The sequence below is a fragment of the Callospermophilus lateralis genome, chromosome 8, assembly GCF_048772815.1.
Source record: "Callospermophilus lateralis isolate mCalLat2 chromosome 8, mCalLat2.hap1, whole genome shotgun sequence".
NCBI classification, from domain to species: Eukaryota; Metazoa; Chordata; class Mammalia; order Rodentia; family Sciuridae; genus Callospermophilus; species Callospermophilus lateralis.
In genome coordinates this window covers 84,360,698-84,378,955 of record NC_135312.1, presented here as the reverse complement: position 1 = coordinate 84,378,955, position 18,258 = coordinate 84,360,698, and the positions used below count along the sequence as shown (strand labels likewise).

Below are 18,258 nucleotides of genomic sequence, written 5' to 3'. Positions count from 1 at the left end.
ACTGAATTCAATATGCCCTTCTTTATGCCCTTTCACATTTTAAAACCAGGCTGATATAAACATGAAAGCAGGCTAAAGGAAAAAGGGGCGACTATGGAAGTTGAGTCAGGGAGATCATCTCTCCAATTTACCTTTAGTTTTGGTGGTCTTTGGTTATGCACTGATTATTTTCATAAGAATTCTGGTATTTTACTCATTGTTTTTTGCCAATGAGTCCTGTCTTTCTTTTCTACTGGCTCCCTGCCCCCACCAAACCACCAAGGGTACTGAAGGAAAGTGGGAGGGTAGGATAGTGGGTGAGGTTTTCTAAGCCACCAAACCTGGACATTTTCTTCTGAATCCTCTTACCTCAAAGAGCAAGTCTGAACTTGGAACCAAGGAATAGCCATGAATATAAATTAAATATTCCTTCAAAGAGCTAAATCAATTGTATCTTTTGGCCTTCAACAGGTGGTGAAGCTGATCTAGGTAATCAGGTAACACCACTGGATGCCTTCTCTAGGACTAGAGCATCGGAAGATAACATCACAGAATCTCAGCATACACTAGTGGCAGAAATAATGGTGTCAGGTAATGAATAATGGATTCTCTACAGCTTTATTCTAACAATTTCCATTCTACCAATGAGAAACTCTGACTTATCTCTGTTGCTTAACATTAGTTAAATCTATACAAAGCTAATGAATCCAAACTTTGGATTCAAATCCTCTTCTGAATGGCCTGTCCAGATCTGCATTAGTCTGGACATGAACTGTACATTTTGAAAGTCTTTGCGCTGAATGTTTTTTGAGGAAATATAACTTGGAAACAAAGGCCAAAATTAGAACAGAATAGAGTTAAATATCCCCATCCATACATAGTATTGTTGGTGTTTGATCATCTAGCTGTTCTTCCACTAGTATCAAGTTAGAGCAATTGATGAGCAAATGTAAGTCGGTTGCTTCAGTTCCTGAGGAAAGCCATAAACAAACAAAAAAAATGTTAGAATTATTTCTGTGTTGCACATTTATCATCAAAATGTCAAATAATGGGCTGGGGATGTGGCTCAAGCAGTAACGCGCTGGCCTGGCATGCTCAGGGCGCTGGGTTCGATCCTCAGCATCACATAAAATAAAATAAAGATGTTGTGTCCACCGAAAACTGAAAAATAAATATCAAAAAATTTTTTCTCTCTTTCTTCTCTCTATCTCTTTAAAAAAAGTCAAATAATTTGTTTTGTGTGTAACAACTTTAGGGAACCTGAGTATTTTGTGTTCTGTATTTATTTGTGAGGCCAGTGGTTTTCGCACTGAGCCCTAGAGCTTCTGCAAACCCCACCCCTTCTTCTCTTTAGGTTACTGTCTTTCAATCAGTGTAGTTCACCTTGACTTTGAAACATTTTATTTGTTTATATTACTAAATAGCAGTTTGTTTTAACAAACTGTCTATGCCTTAAAAGAAAAAATTTGAAAACTCTACATTAGGATATTTAAGGAAGGATTTCCCTGACTTTGTGGTCTGCAGACTACTTAGAAGATATAAAGAGCTCTGAGGACTTCATGCCCCATACCTTATCAGTGTGATTTTTGATAATATATAAAGAGGTACATATTTTTAGTAATAATAATAACTAAAATTTGTATAGAGCATTGTCATTTGATGTGTACTTTAAATATATTCTCTGTTTTGGTTCTTACTATAATTCATCATTTCAAAGATGCAAAAACTGAGACTAAGTAATATTAATTAGTGACTTAACCCAAGGTTTTTGAAATTATGACCAAATAATTAATTTATGCTAAAGTAAGAATTACTAGAACACTTGATCACATTAGGAAAATTATTTATTTAACAACTTATTGTGCATACACTATGCCAAGTGCTAGAGATACCAAGATGAGCTAAATATAGTCCTAGTGTGCAAGGTCACATCTGATGTAGAGATAAGCAATAAAATAGAATAAAACCATATCAATTAATATTAGCAGGACATATATCCTTTTAAAGTCACTAGGGATCCCTAGAAGTTTATAGAGCATAATTTGAAAGACTTATGTTTGAAGGACTCAAAGAAAATAAATGACAGATAGTAGATTAGGCATAGGGTGGGAATAGGGAAGTGACCAAGTGACAAAAGATCTATGTACACATATATAATAGTCTGTGTTTGGCTTTGTACCTGAAGATTACACAATGCCTAGTGCAGAACAGACAAATTGATTATCTTGATAGAAAAGACCTCATCTTTCCATACTTGGATTGTGTTCTGTTTTGTCCTGCTCTGTGAAATTTAGTTCCATCTGGGTTAGGCTAAAGGTCTTACTTATGTTTTATAGTGAGAGTTTTTAAGTCAACAAAGTATCTTTCTATAATTTAGGGGAAAAAAAGGAAAACTCCAAGTATAGGGCCTTGTATTCTAGCCCTAGAATCCAAGAACAAAATCTGAAATTCCTAGTGTGGCCCATCAAGCCCTGTTCAGCTGTCCTCAGTCACCAGCCCTTTGTCCTTAGCTTTCTAGGGCCTCTTAGTTACAATAGCCTTGTTGTTTCCTGGGCCTTTAGTGCTCTTTTTAACCTCTCCAAGTCCTATCTGCATTGTCTCAGTATTAATATTCTCTTGCTTAGAAAGCCTTCCTGTCTGAACAGGTGGGGTTGCCTCTTAGCTCTTAGAATACAGTATAGTTCTTGATCACATTTGTCACATTAATACTTCAATTATTATGTAAGAAAGCAGAGACCTTGCCTGTATTCTTATTTTTTTTTTTTAAATGGTACTGGGGATTGAATCCTGGGATACTTTACCTCTGAGCCACATTCCCAACCTTTTTTATTTATTTTGAGATAGGGTCTCACTAAGTTGCAGAAGCTAGCCTTGAACTTGTAATACTCCTGCTTTACTTAGCCTGTCAACATTTTTATCACTCTACTTTTGACATTCATATCTGAGTCATACTAGGTACTTTTAAGTGAATTTTATTTTTACTAACAGGCCCCAGATTCTATTCTACTGTGATGAGGGTTGGTTTTTTGGTTTTTGGTGGTGCTAGAACTCACACACTAGGCACGTGCTCTACCTCTGAACTACATCCTCAGTCCTGACAAAGCTAATTTTTTGTCAGGTTGTTATGATAACCTCCTTCTTTATCATCTTTGTTTAAATATTTGTAATATTTTTAAATTCTCAGAGGATTTTTTAAAAATATATCTCTTTTTATTCTGGTCCTTACACAAAAATAGACCTAGCAGAAATTGCCACATGTATTTTAAAGCAGAAGGTGAATGTACGCATTCTGTCCAGAACTAATTTTTAATGGAAGGAACTTTGGCTCTAGCTTCCCCCTTCCACAACTGCATATCCATTGCTTTTCTTTGTTTATTTATTTATTTTAATTATTTATATATGACAGCCGAATGCATTTTGATTCATGGTACACAATTACAGCCCAACTTTTCATTTCTCTGGTTGTACACAATGTAGCGTTGCACCATGTGTGCAGTCATACATGTACCTAGGGTAATAATGTTCATCACATTCCACCATCTTTTCTGCCCTGTGACCCCTCCCCACCCTACTCTTTGCCCAAAGTTCCTCCATTTTTCCCATCCCCGCCCCTCCCCATTATGGATCAGTGTCCACATATCAGAGAGAACATTCAGCCTTTGGTTTTGGGGATTGGCTTACTTCGCTTAGCATGATATTCTCCAGCTCCATCCATTTATCTGCAAATGCCATAATTTTATTCTCTTTTAATGCTGAGTAATATTCCATTGTGTATATATATCACAGTTTCTTCATCCATTCATCTATTGAAAGGCATCTAGGTTGCTTCCATAGTTTAGCTATTGTGAATTGACCTGCTATAAACATTGATGTGGCTGTGTCCCTGTAGTATGCTGATTTTAAGTCCTTTGAATATAGACTGAGGAGTGGGATACCTGGGTCAAATGGTGGTTCCATTCCAGGTTTTCTTAGGAATCTCCATACTGCTTTCCAAAGTGGTTGCACCAATTTGCATCCCACCAGCAATGTATAAGTGTGCCTTTTCCCCAACATCCTCACAAATACTTATTGTTGTTTATATTCTTGATAACTGCCATTCTGACTAGTGTGAGATGAAATCTTAGAGTAGTTTCTTTTTGGGGGAGGGGGGCGGCGGAAATCTTAGAGTAGTTTTGATTTGCATTTCTCTAATTATTCTTTGTTTTTCATTATGCAAAGCTGACTTGAGGTTTGCAAGTTACCAAATAAACCCTGAATCATATTCTAATTTAAGGATAATTCTGCAAGAGATTTAAAATGTCTTGCATAATTGAATACTCTCCACTCTATGCTCTGAGCAGCCTTAATTTGGGAGCTAAGTCTTCCAAATATATGCTGATTCAAGTGATTAACTCATTTAACCTGAACTTACCCATCCTAGGAATCATGAGTGACTAGAGATGACTAAGCAAGCATGAAAACTTGTGTTCCCATGAGAGAAATCTTCTAGCTCAAGTACCTAAGAAAATGAAATTGCCCTGTACCTACAATCACATGGCACTCCCATCCTGCCTAGATCATTTGACCTTCTTTGAAATAGGGGCACGGGGGGCTTCTTTGATCTCTTCTGTACTCAGATGAGCAAACTTAGCAGTGAATAGACAGATGATAGTTTATATTTTACTGTGGCATGTCAGATCCTCCAGCTCCAAAAAAGGGGGTGGTGGTGGCATTTGGAGAATGATTATATACATAAGCAGTTAAAGCAAAAAAGGCTAAAAATGAAGACAAACTTGCTCATGTTTATGGCTGAACATGTAACTGTCCCCTGAGGGCATTTGTACTTAAATAGAATATGAAATGAAATGATCCATTTACAGCCATTTCCTTGTATGGTTCATAACTTTGTAGAAGTGCCTGGAGGTTTGCAAGTCACTGCATAAATCTTGATAATAAACACACCTTGTGACATACATATTCTATTATATGTGAGACATGATATTAGTAAATTGACAATAAATCTTTCTATGATTTAATCTCTTTACTGTGTTGATGAACAGATCTATTTGGTACATGTTAGTCTGTCTATCTTTGGGGAGAAGAATAGATTGATACCTTTATATTTCATAATGGTTGGGGATTTTTAAATAAGTAATAAACCTTTTGAAATTTCAGTCTATTTATTCCTAGCAATTTTATAGTTTGAACTTGCAGATTCTCTTAAAAAATATAAGCAAGTTCCCACAAGGCTCTTTGAATACCAAATAATTCTTTAAGACTAAAGTTTGTTGAGAGTATGTGAACAGAAACATATGGCTTATAGATACTTTACTGTAGATATAAATTATAGGTCAACAGAATGTTTCTATTTGGTGATTAGCCTATACCAGAAAGTGTGGAAGAAAGTGCTAGAACGCTTTGTAGATTCCAGGACGTTAAAGTCCATTTTCTCCTTTAAGATCTGGAAATAATTGTCTGGGTTTCTTGCTGTTTGCAGAGGAAGATGACTGTTCCCCCATGGGATGTGGCAGCCATGCCCAGTGTGTTTCAGAGGGAGAGAATGCCACCTGTCAGTGTTTGAAAGGATTTACCTGGGATGGAAAACTATGTTCTGGTAAGAGCAAAGGCTAAATACACATACTTGAAAATTTGTGAATTAGAAACATTCTTTTTGCTCTTAATGACTCAAAATCTTCAGAAGGAGTTATGTAATCACAAATTTAAATAGTAATTTGATGTTAATCTAAAAATATGGATGACATACATAGAAAACATAAAACATATAAATATACTTACATATAATGTTAACATATAATGAGTTTATATTAAAATTATATAGTAAATGCAGTTGACATTAAGAGGAAGAATTTATAATGAGCTTCAGAAGCAAGAATTTAAGTTCAAGTCAAATTTACAAATTCACAAATTCCAGTGAAAACAGAACGTTTTTATGTGATTTTTTTAATATTTATTTTTTAGTTGTAGTTGGACATAGTACCTTTATTTTTATTTATTTATTTATTTTCTCTTTTTTATTAATATTCTAAAATAAATGACAGCAGAATGTATTACAATTCTTATTACACATATAGAGCACAATTTTTCATATCTCTGGTTGTATATCAAATATGTTCACACCAATTCGTGTCTTTGGATAATGATGTCCATCACATTTCACCATCCTTGCTAACCCCCTGCCCCCTCCCTTCCCCTCCCACCCCTCTGCCCTATCTAGTGTTCCTCTATTTCTCCCATGCTCCCTGTCCCTACCCAATTATGAGTTATTCACTTTATATCAAAGAAAACATTTGGCATTTGGTTTTTTGGGATTGGCTAACTTCACTTAGCATTATCTTCTCCAACACCATCCATTTACCTGCAAATGCCATGATTTTATTCTCTTTTAATGCTGAGTAATATGCCACATTTTTTTTAATCCATTCATCTACTGAAGGGCATCTAGGATGTTTCCACAGTTTAGCTATTGTGAATTGTGCTGCTATCAACATTGATGTGGCTGTGTCCCTGTATTATGCTGTTTTTAAATCCTTTGGTTCTAGAACGAGGAGAGGGATAGCTGGGTCAAATGGTGATTCCATTCTCAGTTTTCCAAGGAATCTCCATACTGCTTTCCATATTGGCTGCACCAATTTGCAGTCCCACCAGCAATGCATGAGTGTACCTTTTCCCCCACATCCTCGCCAACACTTACTGTTTATTTATTTATTTTTATGTGGTACCGAGGATCAAAACCAGGTCTTCACATGTGCTAGGCGAGTGCTCAACTGCTGAGCCACAACCCCAGCCCCAGAACTTTTTTCTCCCACAGAAGTTTAGCCAAAGTTTTAATCAAATAAATAGATTGTCATGGATAGGTTAATATTTTATATCAATGGCATCAAAATGATAAGTTAGTGATTACTGAAAAAAATATCAGTCCTTATGATCTGAAACTATGGTATGAATTGGTTTACTTACACATATTTAACTGTTTGCACAGGTAAGAACTCTGGAGAAATTAATTCACAAGTTCAGATTTGCATGATATTTGCATATAGTATGTTAACAGCCGTATGATAAAATACAAGTTTGTTTATTTTTTCCTACTGTTGCTATTTATACCAAGCCTAAATATTTATCTAATGCACAATTTTGCCCACAGATGTAGATGAATGTGAGGTGGGTAGCACAGTTTGTCCTCCTGTCTCCTCCAAGTGCATCAATACAGAAGGTAGTTATGTCTGTGGATGCTCCCAAGGTTACCAAGGAGATGGAATTCACTGTCTTGGTAAGAGAGTGGTTGACGCAGGAGGGTGGAAGAAAGCCTTGGAGAATCACAAAATATCATGGGTGTGGTGGGCCAAGAAAAGATGGGTTGTAAAAAAAAAAAAGAAAAAAGAAAAGACAGGTTGTAATTGGGGTGATACACATGTCAAGACTAGAAGCGTAGTCACATGACCTGTTCTGACATATTTCATTCCTTGATAGTCACTTTTGTATTACATCTACACTAGTCAGTGTCAAGCTTCTGACACTGGAGGCTATTTACCTCTCTGTTTTTTGTTCTTTCTCTGGGATTTGAGTAACATCAGTGTCTCTCAGCGCTCCATGCCTTGAGCCGTCATGGGGGAGTTGGACATTTCTTTGTCATTGAATTTGGCATCTGGAATGTGGTGAACTACAAATTTGATTTGGGGCAGTTACTTCAGAGAAAAGGGGGTGTGGTTCCCTGAAAGGGATCTTTGGGTTTCTTGATGTGTAATAGGCAGGAGACTCAAGCTACTGACATTTAGATAGAAGTAAGAATGATTGAAACCTCTTTCATAATCACCATCCTCTGCCAAGGTCTGGGTGAGGCCTGTCGGGTTGGGAGTTCACTCTGTGACTGTCTTCCACCTTTACAGGTATCAGTGGCATAGTATCTTGTACAAGTGGAGACCTGCCTGAAGGCACCCATTCCTGCTGCAGTGGTTATCTGAGGTTTCATAGGGCTTTAAAATTTTTCTTCCAGTGTTTTCTTTTTCTGAAAACATAAAAAATATTTTCATGCCAGATGCCCTGATAAGAAATTCAAACGATAGTGCTTTCTTCCACATGTTAAGTTAAAAAAGAAGTATCAATCATAACTATCCGTTTTCTGGATCTGGATGGTTTAAACCAAACCTTTATCAGATTAGTTCTGTGGAGTCCACAGACATTTGAAAATGCTCTTTTAAGCACATATTTGGCTGTCAGTCAGGAAAATGTCACCATTCTAATTAAGCAGGCTCACAGATAATTTACACAAACAGACTTCATATTTAATTTCCTTTGAAAAGAAGGTATCCTTTCTCAAATGTTTAAACTCTTGATTCTCTGTTACTAACCCACATCTAAAATGTGCTATGGATGTCATAGTCTGACCTGCCTGGTTGGCATGGAGTCCTCAGACTCCATGGAAACTTGTGCTTGCTCCTGTTCTCTCTTGGTCCTTATCTTCTCTCTGCCTGTATGTAGATAGGTGAATATGTTGCTTTCAGCCATGCCTGACACATAAGTGCTATATGAAAGTGTTGTTCTTACTACTGGAAATAGTTGTGTTTCATGGCGAAGGGTACATTTTTTGTTTTTGCTTTTCAGAAAAGCTCACTCTTTGTCTCAAGTTGATAGTTCATTGACATTACAACTTGAGGCCAGTTAGAAAAAAAGAGTCAATTTGAACCATTCAGAATAGTAACATAATGTGATAGATATTGTATTGGTTCATATTAGGTGCAAAGATACAGTACTAGTAACTGTGAGGAATGCCAGGATGAGGGAGCCAGTCTTCTTGCAAGGAGAATAGTATCTACAAGAAACACAGCTGTGATAAGTGGTTAAGAAAGATGTACATTATAAGAGATATAAAAATCATAGTGGAAGTTTAAAACTGGAAGAAATACGTTTGAGGTATTGGGAACTCTTTCATGGAAGAATGTCATTTTAGAGAGACTGTGGGGAATGAGTAAATATTAATCAGACAAAAATGTGAAGGTAGGAAGTATTCTAGGCACAAAAAAGTCATATACCTTATTGGTGAGTAGATAATAGGTTTGGGGTTGGGTGGTGGGGTGGTGTTGCCATAACAAAGTATTAAAGTATCATAGACTATAGCTTATACAACAGAAATTTGTTTTCTCAGTTTTGGAGGCTGAAATTCCTAGATGAACAAGCTGGCTGGTTGGTTCTGGTGAAGGATCTTTCCCTCTTGCAGATGTCCACCTTCTTGCCACATTCTCACGCAGCTTTTCCTCTGTGGTGTGCAGAAGGAGAAACAACTCTGGTGCTTCTTCCCCTTCTTTTAAGGACACCAGTCCTATTGGATTAGGGCCTCACCCTTTTGATGTCATTTAACCTTAATTACCTCAATCTTTATACACCCTATCTTCACATACAATACATTGGGAGTCAAGGCTTCAACATGTGAATTTGTGGGGAGACACTATTCAGTCCCTAACAGATGGATTGGGTTACATTTGTGCAAGATTAGAACCCAAGGACCAGTCATTCGTGTTTTCTCTGGGCCAAATTTCATACTAAATTTTGTAGTAGTCGCATGAAAAAAACAAAAAGGAAGAGTTGGAATTCATTTTAACTATTTATTTATTCTAATTCATTTAAAATATTAATGTTTTAATATGTAATCAACATAAAATTATTGGATTTTTGTGTTTTATTTTAGCATTGTGTCTTCCAAATCTGGTATGTGCTTTATGCTTACAGCAGATCTGTGTGGAAGATGTGCATTTCAGGAGCTCAGTGCTTCTGTATTGCAATGGCTTTCATATTAGACAGCACAGTGGTAGGAATAGAGAGCCACTGGCAGCATTTCAGTGAAGAGGTGCAGTAATGGGTTATCATCATCCTGGTCTAGGAAGAATTATCTGGCATTGGTGTTTAGGAGTGCCCTGCAGAAGACATGGAATGCAGAAATATAGTGAGACTGTTGTAGCCAGAAATTACCTGAATATTAGGGTGGTGGCAGTTGAGAAAGAAAAGTGTGTGGGGGGGGGTGGGGGGGTAGTTGGGAAAGAAAGGATGCTTTATTTATATGGTTCATGTTTATGTTAAAAAAGCAAACATGTTAAATTTGATATAACATTTATGTCAATGGCTGGATGTCTGTTTACAAAAGTTAAATATGAATTTTGGGATCTTAACTTCTAAATGTTTGCCTGGAAGTAGTTTACCAAATTCCAATTTGGCAAAGTCTCCTTTCTTTCCAAGCAGAAGAAAGAAACCCTCTGTCAGGAGCCTAGAGCACCTGAATGGGTATGCAGCCAAGGATTCAGTTCATCTCTTTGTCCAGCATTCATAATGGAACCCATAAAAATGTGTAGGGCTCTGAAAACATGAATTTGAATATAACTACCTTCTAAAATGTTGGACTTTCCAGTTGCATAACACTCTTTCCTTCCTCTGCACTACACTCTTCCCCATTCCCATTTTTCTGATAGATATTGATGAGTGCCACCTGGGGGTTCATAGCTGTGGAGAGAATGCCAACTGTACAAATACAGAGGGAGGCTATACCTGCATGTGTGCTGGCCGCCTGTCTGAACCTGGACTGTCTTGCCCTGGTAGGTTGTTGGTGGGTGGTCTAGATGGAAGGGGAAAGACTTGGTTCAGGGAAATTCTGTACCCCAGTATATTTGCATTAGAGATTCTAGAAATCATTCAGTTTGACCAGGCTGGAGAGCTGGCTTTACTCTTTGTGTTGATACTGGGCTTGAAAACTTGAAATGGTCCAGGCCTTCTTAATTTAATAGCATCTGGAATAAATCCTTTTTTATTACTTGCAGTTCAATATAGGTGAGTACCCAGGTGGTTCCCTTTAACTATGTGACTAATCTCCTGATTTGTAATGTTGATTCCTGAGGCTCCTGGAAAAACTTTACAGGGCAAAGCAGGTTTTAAGTATGCCTGGATTTTAAATAACGTATTTTATTTATTCTAATATATCCAAATAGTAACATTTTAATATGAAATCAGTATAAAATGAGATATTTTACATTCTTTTCAATTTTGGTAAGAAGTCTTCCAAATCTGGTATGTATTTTATACTTAGAGCACATTTTGGTGTAGGCCAGATGTATTTCAGGAGTTCAATGATCCTGATTTGCAATGGCTGCCATGTTGGACAGCACAGCTGTAGTGACAGAGCCACTGGCAGTACTTCAGTGAAGTGGCGCAGGGATGGAGAATAGGGAAAATAATCACTTGGTAGGATTTTAAAATGCTACTATAAAAAGTCATTATTTCTTGATCTAAAATTAGCATTCCAACTCTCTTCACTTTCTTTTTAAACATTCATTACGTGGACTTTTGTTTCCTGAACTTTTCCCCATAATAGCAGTATCTTCTTAACCCTCAGCACCCTAAATGGGGAGCTGATTTCACCTAGAACCTAGAAGGATGGGTCCTTCCTCCCACTGCTAGCTGCTTGCCTCTCAGCTCTGCAAACAAAAAACATCCTCAGAAAAGAAATTTCTGCACTTGCCTGGGCTCTGTTTTTTAGCAGATTATTTTTCTCAGATAATTTGTTCTTCTTAAAGATATTGAAAACCTTTTCTTTATATAGTCAGCTACACATCCTGATGTTTTTCTTTTAATCCATTTTGTCCCATCATCCCAGATGTGAAACACCTACAAAAACTTAAATATAGTACATAATATATAATATAATTATGTTAAAGTAATAAGAATATACTCATAATATTATAATACTTATAATGTATATAAGCTCTATATTATAATTTACCACCTCTTTTAATGCATCTATATCAATTTTATTGAAATATTTGCAGAATTGGAAACTTGGGATTTAATGGGTTAAAGATTAGTGAATCATTCAAAAAGAGATCTTACCATTTGGGTATTCCTCTGCTATAGTAACATTTCCTTCCTGCTAAAGTTGCCACAATCTTCTCTCTGAGGGTTCCCCTAAAAGTTTAATAGTTTTTAGAAGAAAATATTGTATGGGAGAAAATTTTGAGACTCCCAGGATTTGGTGGGTAATGGACTGTTTATTGGTGGGATAGTTTAAAGACAAACAAAGACACCAGCTGTTCCATGACACCTTAAAGCTAGTTATCATTTCACACAATCAGTTTGTGTTTCTGGTTATTATATGTTTTTGAATGACAGACTTGCTCTTATATGAGATCAGTGATGTAATCCATATGGGGATTTAGGATGGCCATTTTCTTATTTGCCTCCAATATACTTCAGAGTATCTAAAGAAATAAGAGTTAACTTCATAGTGAATGGCATAAAGTCTGCTTGGTAAGGAGAAACTCTTGTTGCTCCTGATAGCTCTACCATTACTGAGAGACATGGTATCACAAATTGTTCACAGAAACTAATTCCTGATATTAATACTTTAAAAACCTTTATCACAGAAAATAAAAGTGATGTCTATGATTCTTCCAGACTATACACCACCCCCTACCCTCCGGGAAGATGGCCACTATCTGGTCAGAAATAGTTACCCAGGATGTCCTGAGTCACATGATGGGTACTGCCTCCATGGTGGAGTATGTATGTATGTTGAAGCAGTAGACAGCTATGCGTGCAAGTAAGTCCAGTTCTTCCTGACAGCACCAAGGTGCTATCCTAGTCCATAATATTTCACTAATTTGTAGAATTATATGTAGGAGATTTTTTCATAATTAGATTTTTTTTCCTTAAGAAAACATGAATACATAGATTATGGTGTGTGGGTGCACACCTCAATGCACTTTCCTTGCATATATATCACCACCTCCTCCCAGTCACCAGTGATAAACATAAAGGAAAGTAATTGGTGATTTTCCTTTTATTTAAATAATTGCTCATATGGTCTAGGAATTAAATTTCTCATTCTGCTTGAAAAACATGTTTGTGGAGAATTTCTTAAAACTTTGATTTATTCTCTGTCAAATAAATGGAGAACATTCACAATATGTTTTTAGATTTACAAAAATGTTGTACATATTCACATTGGACTTTTTACCTTTGCTTTTCAAAACTAAAATAAATTTTTCTTCACTTCCTAGTGGTTGATTCTTACATTTTTATTATTTAGTCACAGTTGTTGAGAGCTGCAGGTACTGTCTTCTGCTCCCTTTTTTTGCCACATGAGAGTTTCACCATGGGCAAAATGGTGCCCTGAAAGCGGATTTGAGGAAGACATAAAACAATGAAGTATTCCCACAGGGCTCACTCAGAACACCTTTCCTGTGGAGCCTTTAATAAAACTCAAGCTCACAATAGCTAGTTCTACATCAAATCTTACTTTTAATGAATTTCACATTTTTCAGGCAATATGAGGGACCCAACTAGAGAAAAATAAATAGGTATTCTGTGTTTAGACCCCTGTCTCATTGATAATTTTCTCCGAGCCTGAAGGAGTGATAAAATATTCTGATTCTCATGAACAGATACTACAAATTTAAAGACATTAATGATTTTATCAATAATAATGCACAGAAACATAGTCTAAATTATTTATGGAGGAAGTTATATTCTGTGACAGAATGTGTGTGTGTGACCTTGCATTACAAATAATGTCAGCATGGCAAAAATTTGAAAAATGTTCATGAATATTAGTCAAAATGACTCAGTTCTAATGAAATTCTGCTTTCATTTTTATATTTACCCCTATAATTTTTAAACCTATGATAATTTGACAAATTATAGTAGTATACTTGAAATTAATGTTCTTTAATATTAAGAAATAAACAATTTTTACCTGTTCATGATTTCTTATACCCTCAAGTAATGAAATTACAGAAACAAGTGTCCTAATTCATTAGGTCTTATTTGTTTTCTTCCATGGTACTTCAGGTCATAAAAATCATTACAGTGACCAAAAAAAAAAAAAAAGGTTGCTGTATTACATTTGGTACAGTATTGCATTTAGTATGAGTTCTTGAGCACAGTGCTTTTCTTCCTATCATTAAATCCTGATGAAAATATCATATTTCTCTAATAATGTTTTAAACTAGAATTTGTTCAAAATGACAAATTAGATGACATTCACCTTTAAGTACCTTTAGTCAAAAGCAGTATTTAAAACTATTATCAGTATACATAGTAATCTGGACCATAACTTTGTTTTTGAGTTGTATATTTAGTTAAAAAAAAAATGTGGTTTAGTCAAGTATTCAACCCTTCCCTCCTTTTGCCATGCTGACCTCACCTAGTATTTTATTAATTCTATAACAAAACTCTAGGGAGTGCTTTCCAGCCCAGCTTTATTGGAAACACCGCATCTTTTGCCACAGAGCAGGTTTTTATTCTAGGGATTTTAAGGGGCCGGCTCTTCCTTCTTTGCCTGGAGATAGTGGGAGTTCCCCTCAGAGACCTGAATGCAGAGGAAGTGAGCCCTGGAGGTGTCTGTGCCCACACAGCTCCTCCAAGCCTTCCTGGCTTGGAGAGTCTCAGGAGGCCCCGAAGCTCTTAAGCTCAGAGAAGATCCCCCTTCGTTCTGGTTTAGCTTTGACCAAACACACTGTTGCACATCTTCTTTAGATGAACATCCCCTACACCAGTCTGTGCAGTGTTTCTTGAAGACAGGGTTGTGTGACCAAATCTATTTGAGAAACATTTCAGATTCCAACCTTCAATTCTTGATACATAGCACACCACCAACACACTATCAAGTCTTTTTTACCTTTATTTCATCTAGAATGTTTTGAAATTATTTGACCATAGAAATTCAAACTTAATTGGCCAGAGAATCTTTTGTTGGTTTAGCACAAGAACCAATTAATAGTCTAAAGGACTCGTGATTTGTGTCCTTCTCCCTCGTAAACTGGGGACTGTTCTGGGCCTTGTAAGACAGAAAGGCTCTGCTACTGCAACCTGTCTTAGCTCTCAGGATTCTTGGTCGTGTGATGGACATCCTTAAAACCCTCAAGTCTCTGAGAGGTCCAAAGGTATGGCTCATTAATATCAAAGAGTTTAAAAGTGGCTGATAGGCATTGATAGTAAATAATTATAACCAAAGATAGCTAGAATCAAAGTAGTACCCAGGAAAGCCTAGAATAACCTAATGGTCTTTTATGCATCTACAAATAAAGCTTGAAGCCTTTTTTGGAAGTAGCGTGGTATAATAGGACACAGGCTTTGACATTAAAGAGTAACTTGAATCAAACCTTCCATTCATTAGCTGTGTAGCCATGTACAAATTACTTAATTCTTTGAGCTTCAGTTTCCTCACCTGTAAAATGAGAACGTGCCATCAAAACTAAAATGTGTTGAAGTGCCTAGTAATGATGTCAGACACGTAAGAGGCTTAACAAATGCTTGTTGCTTTCCCTCCTTTCTCTCAAAGTGACTTGCCAAGCTCCTGTGATAACGTAAGGGTAGAACTAGGAATGGACAGATCTTCTGGAGCTAGTTCAGTGTTTTTTCCCCAGGCTGCTGCTTCCCATCAAAGGAGCTGATTTGAGTTATCTGTGTATTCATCCCTTCAGTTCTTTGGGGAATTTGTAATGCCATGTTTTAAAAGTTAATTCTCTTAAAACAAATATTATAATACAGTTGTTTACCCAAGATCCCAGTAGTTTCTGGAAATGAGCATTCTCACTAGATGGCAGCATTGTTTCATCTACTTTGAAAAATTCAACTATAAATCAATCACTGATGATTCTAGTTACATTGTATTAATGAGACAGGCATTTGTGAGTGAATGTCCCTTTTTTTCGTCTGTTAGGTATTTTCTCCTTAATAAAATAAGCAAATTTTTGTGTCATCACGTGGGTCATTGTCCAGGGGTGATTAAAAAGGAAATAAATTTCTTTCCTACCTTAGGTTGTGCTTCCTGTTCAGGGGCTAAATGTGTTCTTCCTTTTAGTTTGCTTTCAAGTGAGGGAATCTGCCTTCAAATTCTTCTTTCCTTTGACCTTTGTTCATTGCAATCTGGCCAAACATTTGTTTCCCAAACTCCCCTGGCTCTCAGGGCTGAATTGCTTTGTGTTGGTTTTAAAAGGTGGCTCCTCAGGATTTTAGCCTAAGAGAAATTGATCTTTAATCAATGTTCTGTAATACCTTATAGAGGCAGTATGCAAATAATTTTCCATCAATCCCAGGGCAAGCAGACTAAAAGGGGCAGTCTGTGTGGCATTAACTTATAAACCGTAGTGCTTTCAGCTGACCCCTGATGGATTTTCCATGTGCTTCTAAAGAGATGAGTCTGGGAATGCAGAGGTGAGAGATGGCTGGCTATTGAGTCTGAAGACTATCAAATGCCCTTGGCCAGGGTCTCTGATGACTTCTGTTTGTATGTTGTTCTAGCTGTGTTATTGGCTATGTCGGGGAGCGATGTCAACACCGAGACCTGAGATGGTGGGAACTGCGCCATGCTGGCCATGGGCAGCAGCGGAACATCACCGTGGTGGCTGTCTGTGTGATCGTGCTGGTTCTGCTGCTGCTCCTGGGGCTGTGGGGTGCTCACTACTACAGGTGACCCTTTCTTCCCATTGGTACCTTCAAACCTCTAAGTCCTCCCAAGGGAATGCCTGCCTCCTCAGGATTCCCCTTATCTATCTATGGACTACATTTTAATAATAAGTAGTAATAATAGGTAGTAGTAGGAGTAATAGGTTTTTAAAATCCAGGATTTTACTGCTCTAAAACATCAGTGAATTCATTTATTGTTCTTATTCCATTCTAGTCTTTGTCCAAATATAGTTCAGGTGTCTGTTTACTTTTTTTTTGTGGTGCTGGGGATCCTGCCCAGGGCCTTGCACATGTTAGACAAGTGCTTTAACACTAAGCCACGTTCCCAGGCAATGTGCATTTTTAAAAATAAGTTATACCCCATGTATGTATACCTTTATTTTATTTATTTATTTTTATGTGGTGCCGAGAATCGAACCCAGTGTCTCACATGTGCTTCGTGAGCACTCTACCACTGAGCCACAGCCTCAGCCCCAGCAGTGTGCATTTTTGAATTCCAGTTTCTTCTTTTAGCATCCCATGCTCTTTATGCCCCTGCTCCCAGCCAATGTAACTATAATTTTTCATGGCTGCCTTTCACTGAGTTAATTTCACACAAAATATGACCTTTTATTAAAGAAAATCAGTATCTTCTCTAACTTTGGAAGGATGTTTCTGATCCTTGAATTTTATATTTTTTATTCATTTAAAGTTAAAAATTAAAAACCAAGGAATCATAACACACTTTTCATTTTTTAAAAAATCACACTACAGTAAAGGTGTAAATAGGCATCACCCTGTTCATTTTGCATTTCCTTAAGTAGAACATTGCTGGGCATGGTGGCACATGACTGTTAATCCCTATTACTTGGGAGACTGAGGTAGGAGGATTGCAATTTCTAAGCCAGCACTTGCTAGTGTGTGTGAGATCCTGGGTTCAATCCCCAGTACCATAAACAAACAAACAAACAAACAAAAAAACCTAGAAGACTTTGGGCTGATGGTGACTTTATGAGATTATCTAGTTCAATAATATCATTTTATGGCTAAGAACCTGAGACCCACTTAACTCATAGGTTCCAATTCTTTGAGAATGTACCAATACCTGCTACTATCTTAAGATAAAAATCCAACATCATTCACTTGCACTACACAACCACTCATGTCTTTTTTTTTTTTTAAACTCAATATATGAGCCAAGATACTCTTCCTTGAGATCCTGCTATATTCTAGTGTAGTGGTTAAGAGCATAGGTTTTGGAATCACGTCACACAGCTTCTAGTCCCAGTTAGTGCCTAAATAGGACATCAGACATGTTTAATACCTGTATTCATTTATTTCCTCTGCTATAAAATAGGGACAAAAATAGTATTTATCTCAAGGGTTATCATGAGATTGAATTAATCAAAGTAAAGAGTTTAGTGTAGGCCTGGCATATTGAGTTTCATAAATGCTGTTACTGTGATTATCTGTGAATGATAATCTTCCCAATCAGATTCAGATACTCTAAGACCTTTGATGCCAACTCCTGAGAGACAAGATTCTCAGGCACAAACTTGAAATTTTAATTCAGTGGTCCACCTAGTAATATTACACTTTTTAAAAATTTTGTTCTAATTAGTTATGCATGACAGTAGAATTCATTTTGATATATCATACATAAATGGAATATAACTTTTCATTCTTCTGGTTGTACATGATATAAAATCATACCAGTCATGTAATCATATATGCACATAGGGTAATAATGTCTGATTCATTCTTCTATCCTTCCTACTCCCAAACCCGCTTCCCTCCCTTCACTCCTCTAGGTCTAATCTAAAGTACATTGCACTTTAAAATATATATATATATATA

At 36.8% G+C, this 18,258-nt stretch overlaps 1 protein-coding gene across 1 annotated transcript in view; it reads left to right on the top strand.

Annotated features, from left to right (window-relative positions):
- Positions 1-18,258, top strand: part of Egf (epidermal growth factor) — an 84,462-nt gene that overhangs the window by 58,670 nt on the left and 7,534 nt on the right. Inside the window, exons 16-21 of the mRNA XM_076864724.2 lie at positions 451-570; positions 5,456-5,572; positions 7,121-7,246; positions 10,434-10,556; positions 12,409-12,553; positions 16,258-16,425. Coding sequence (XP_076720839.2) covers positions 451-570; positions 5,456-5,572; positions 7,121-7,246; positions 10,434-10,556; positions 12,409-12,553; positions 16,258-16,425 — 799 coding nt within the window. The remainder of the gene's footprint in view (positions 1-450; positions 571-5,455; positions 5,573-7,120; positions 7,247-10,433; positions 10,557-12,408; positions 12,554-16,257; positions 16,426-18,258) is intronic.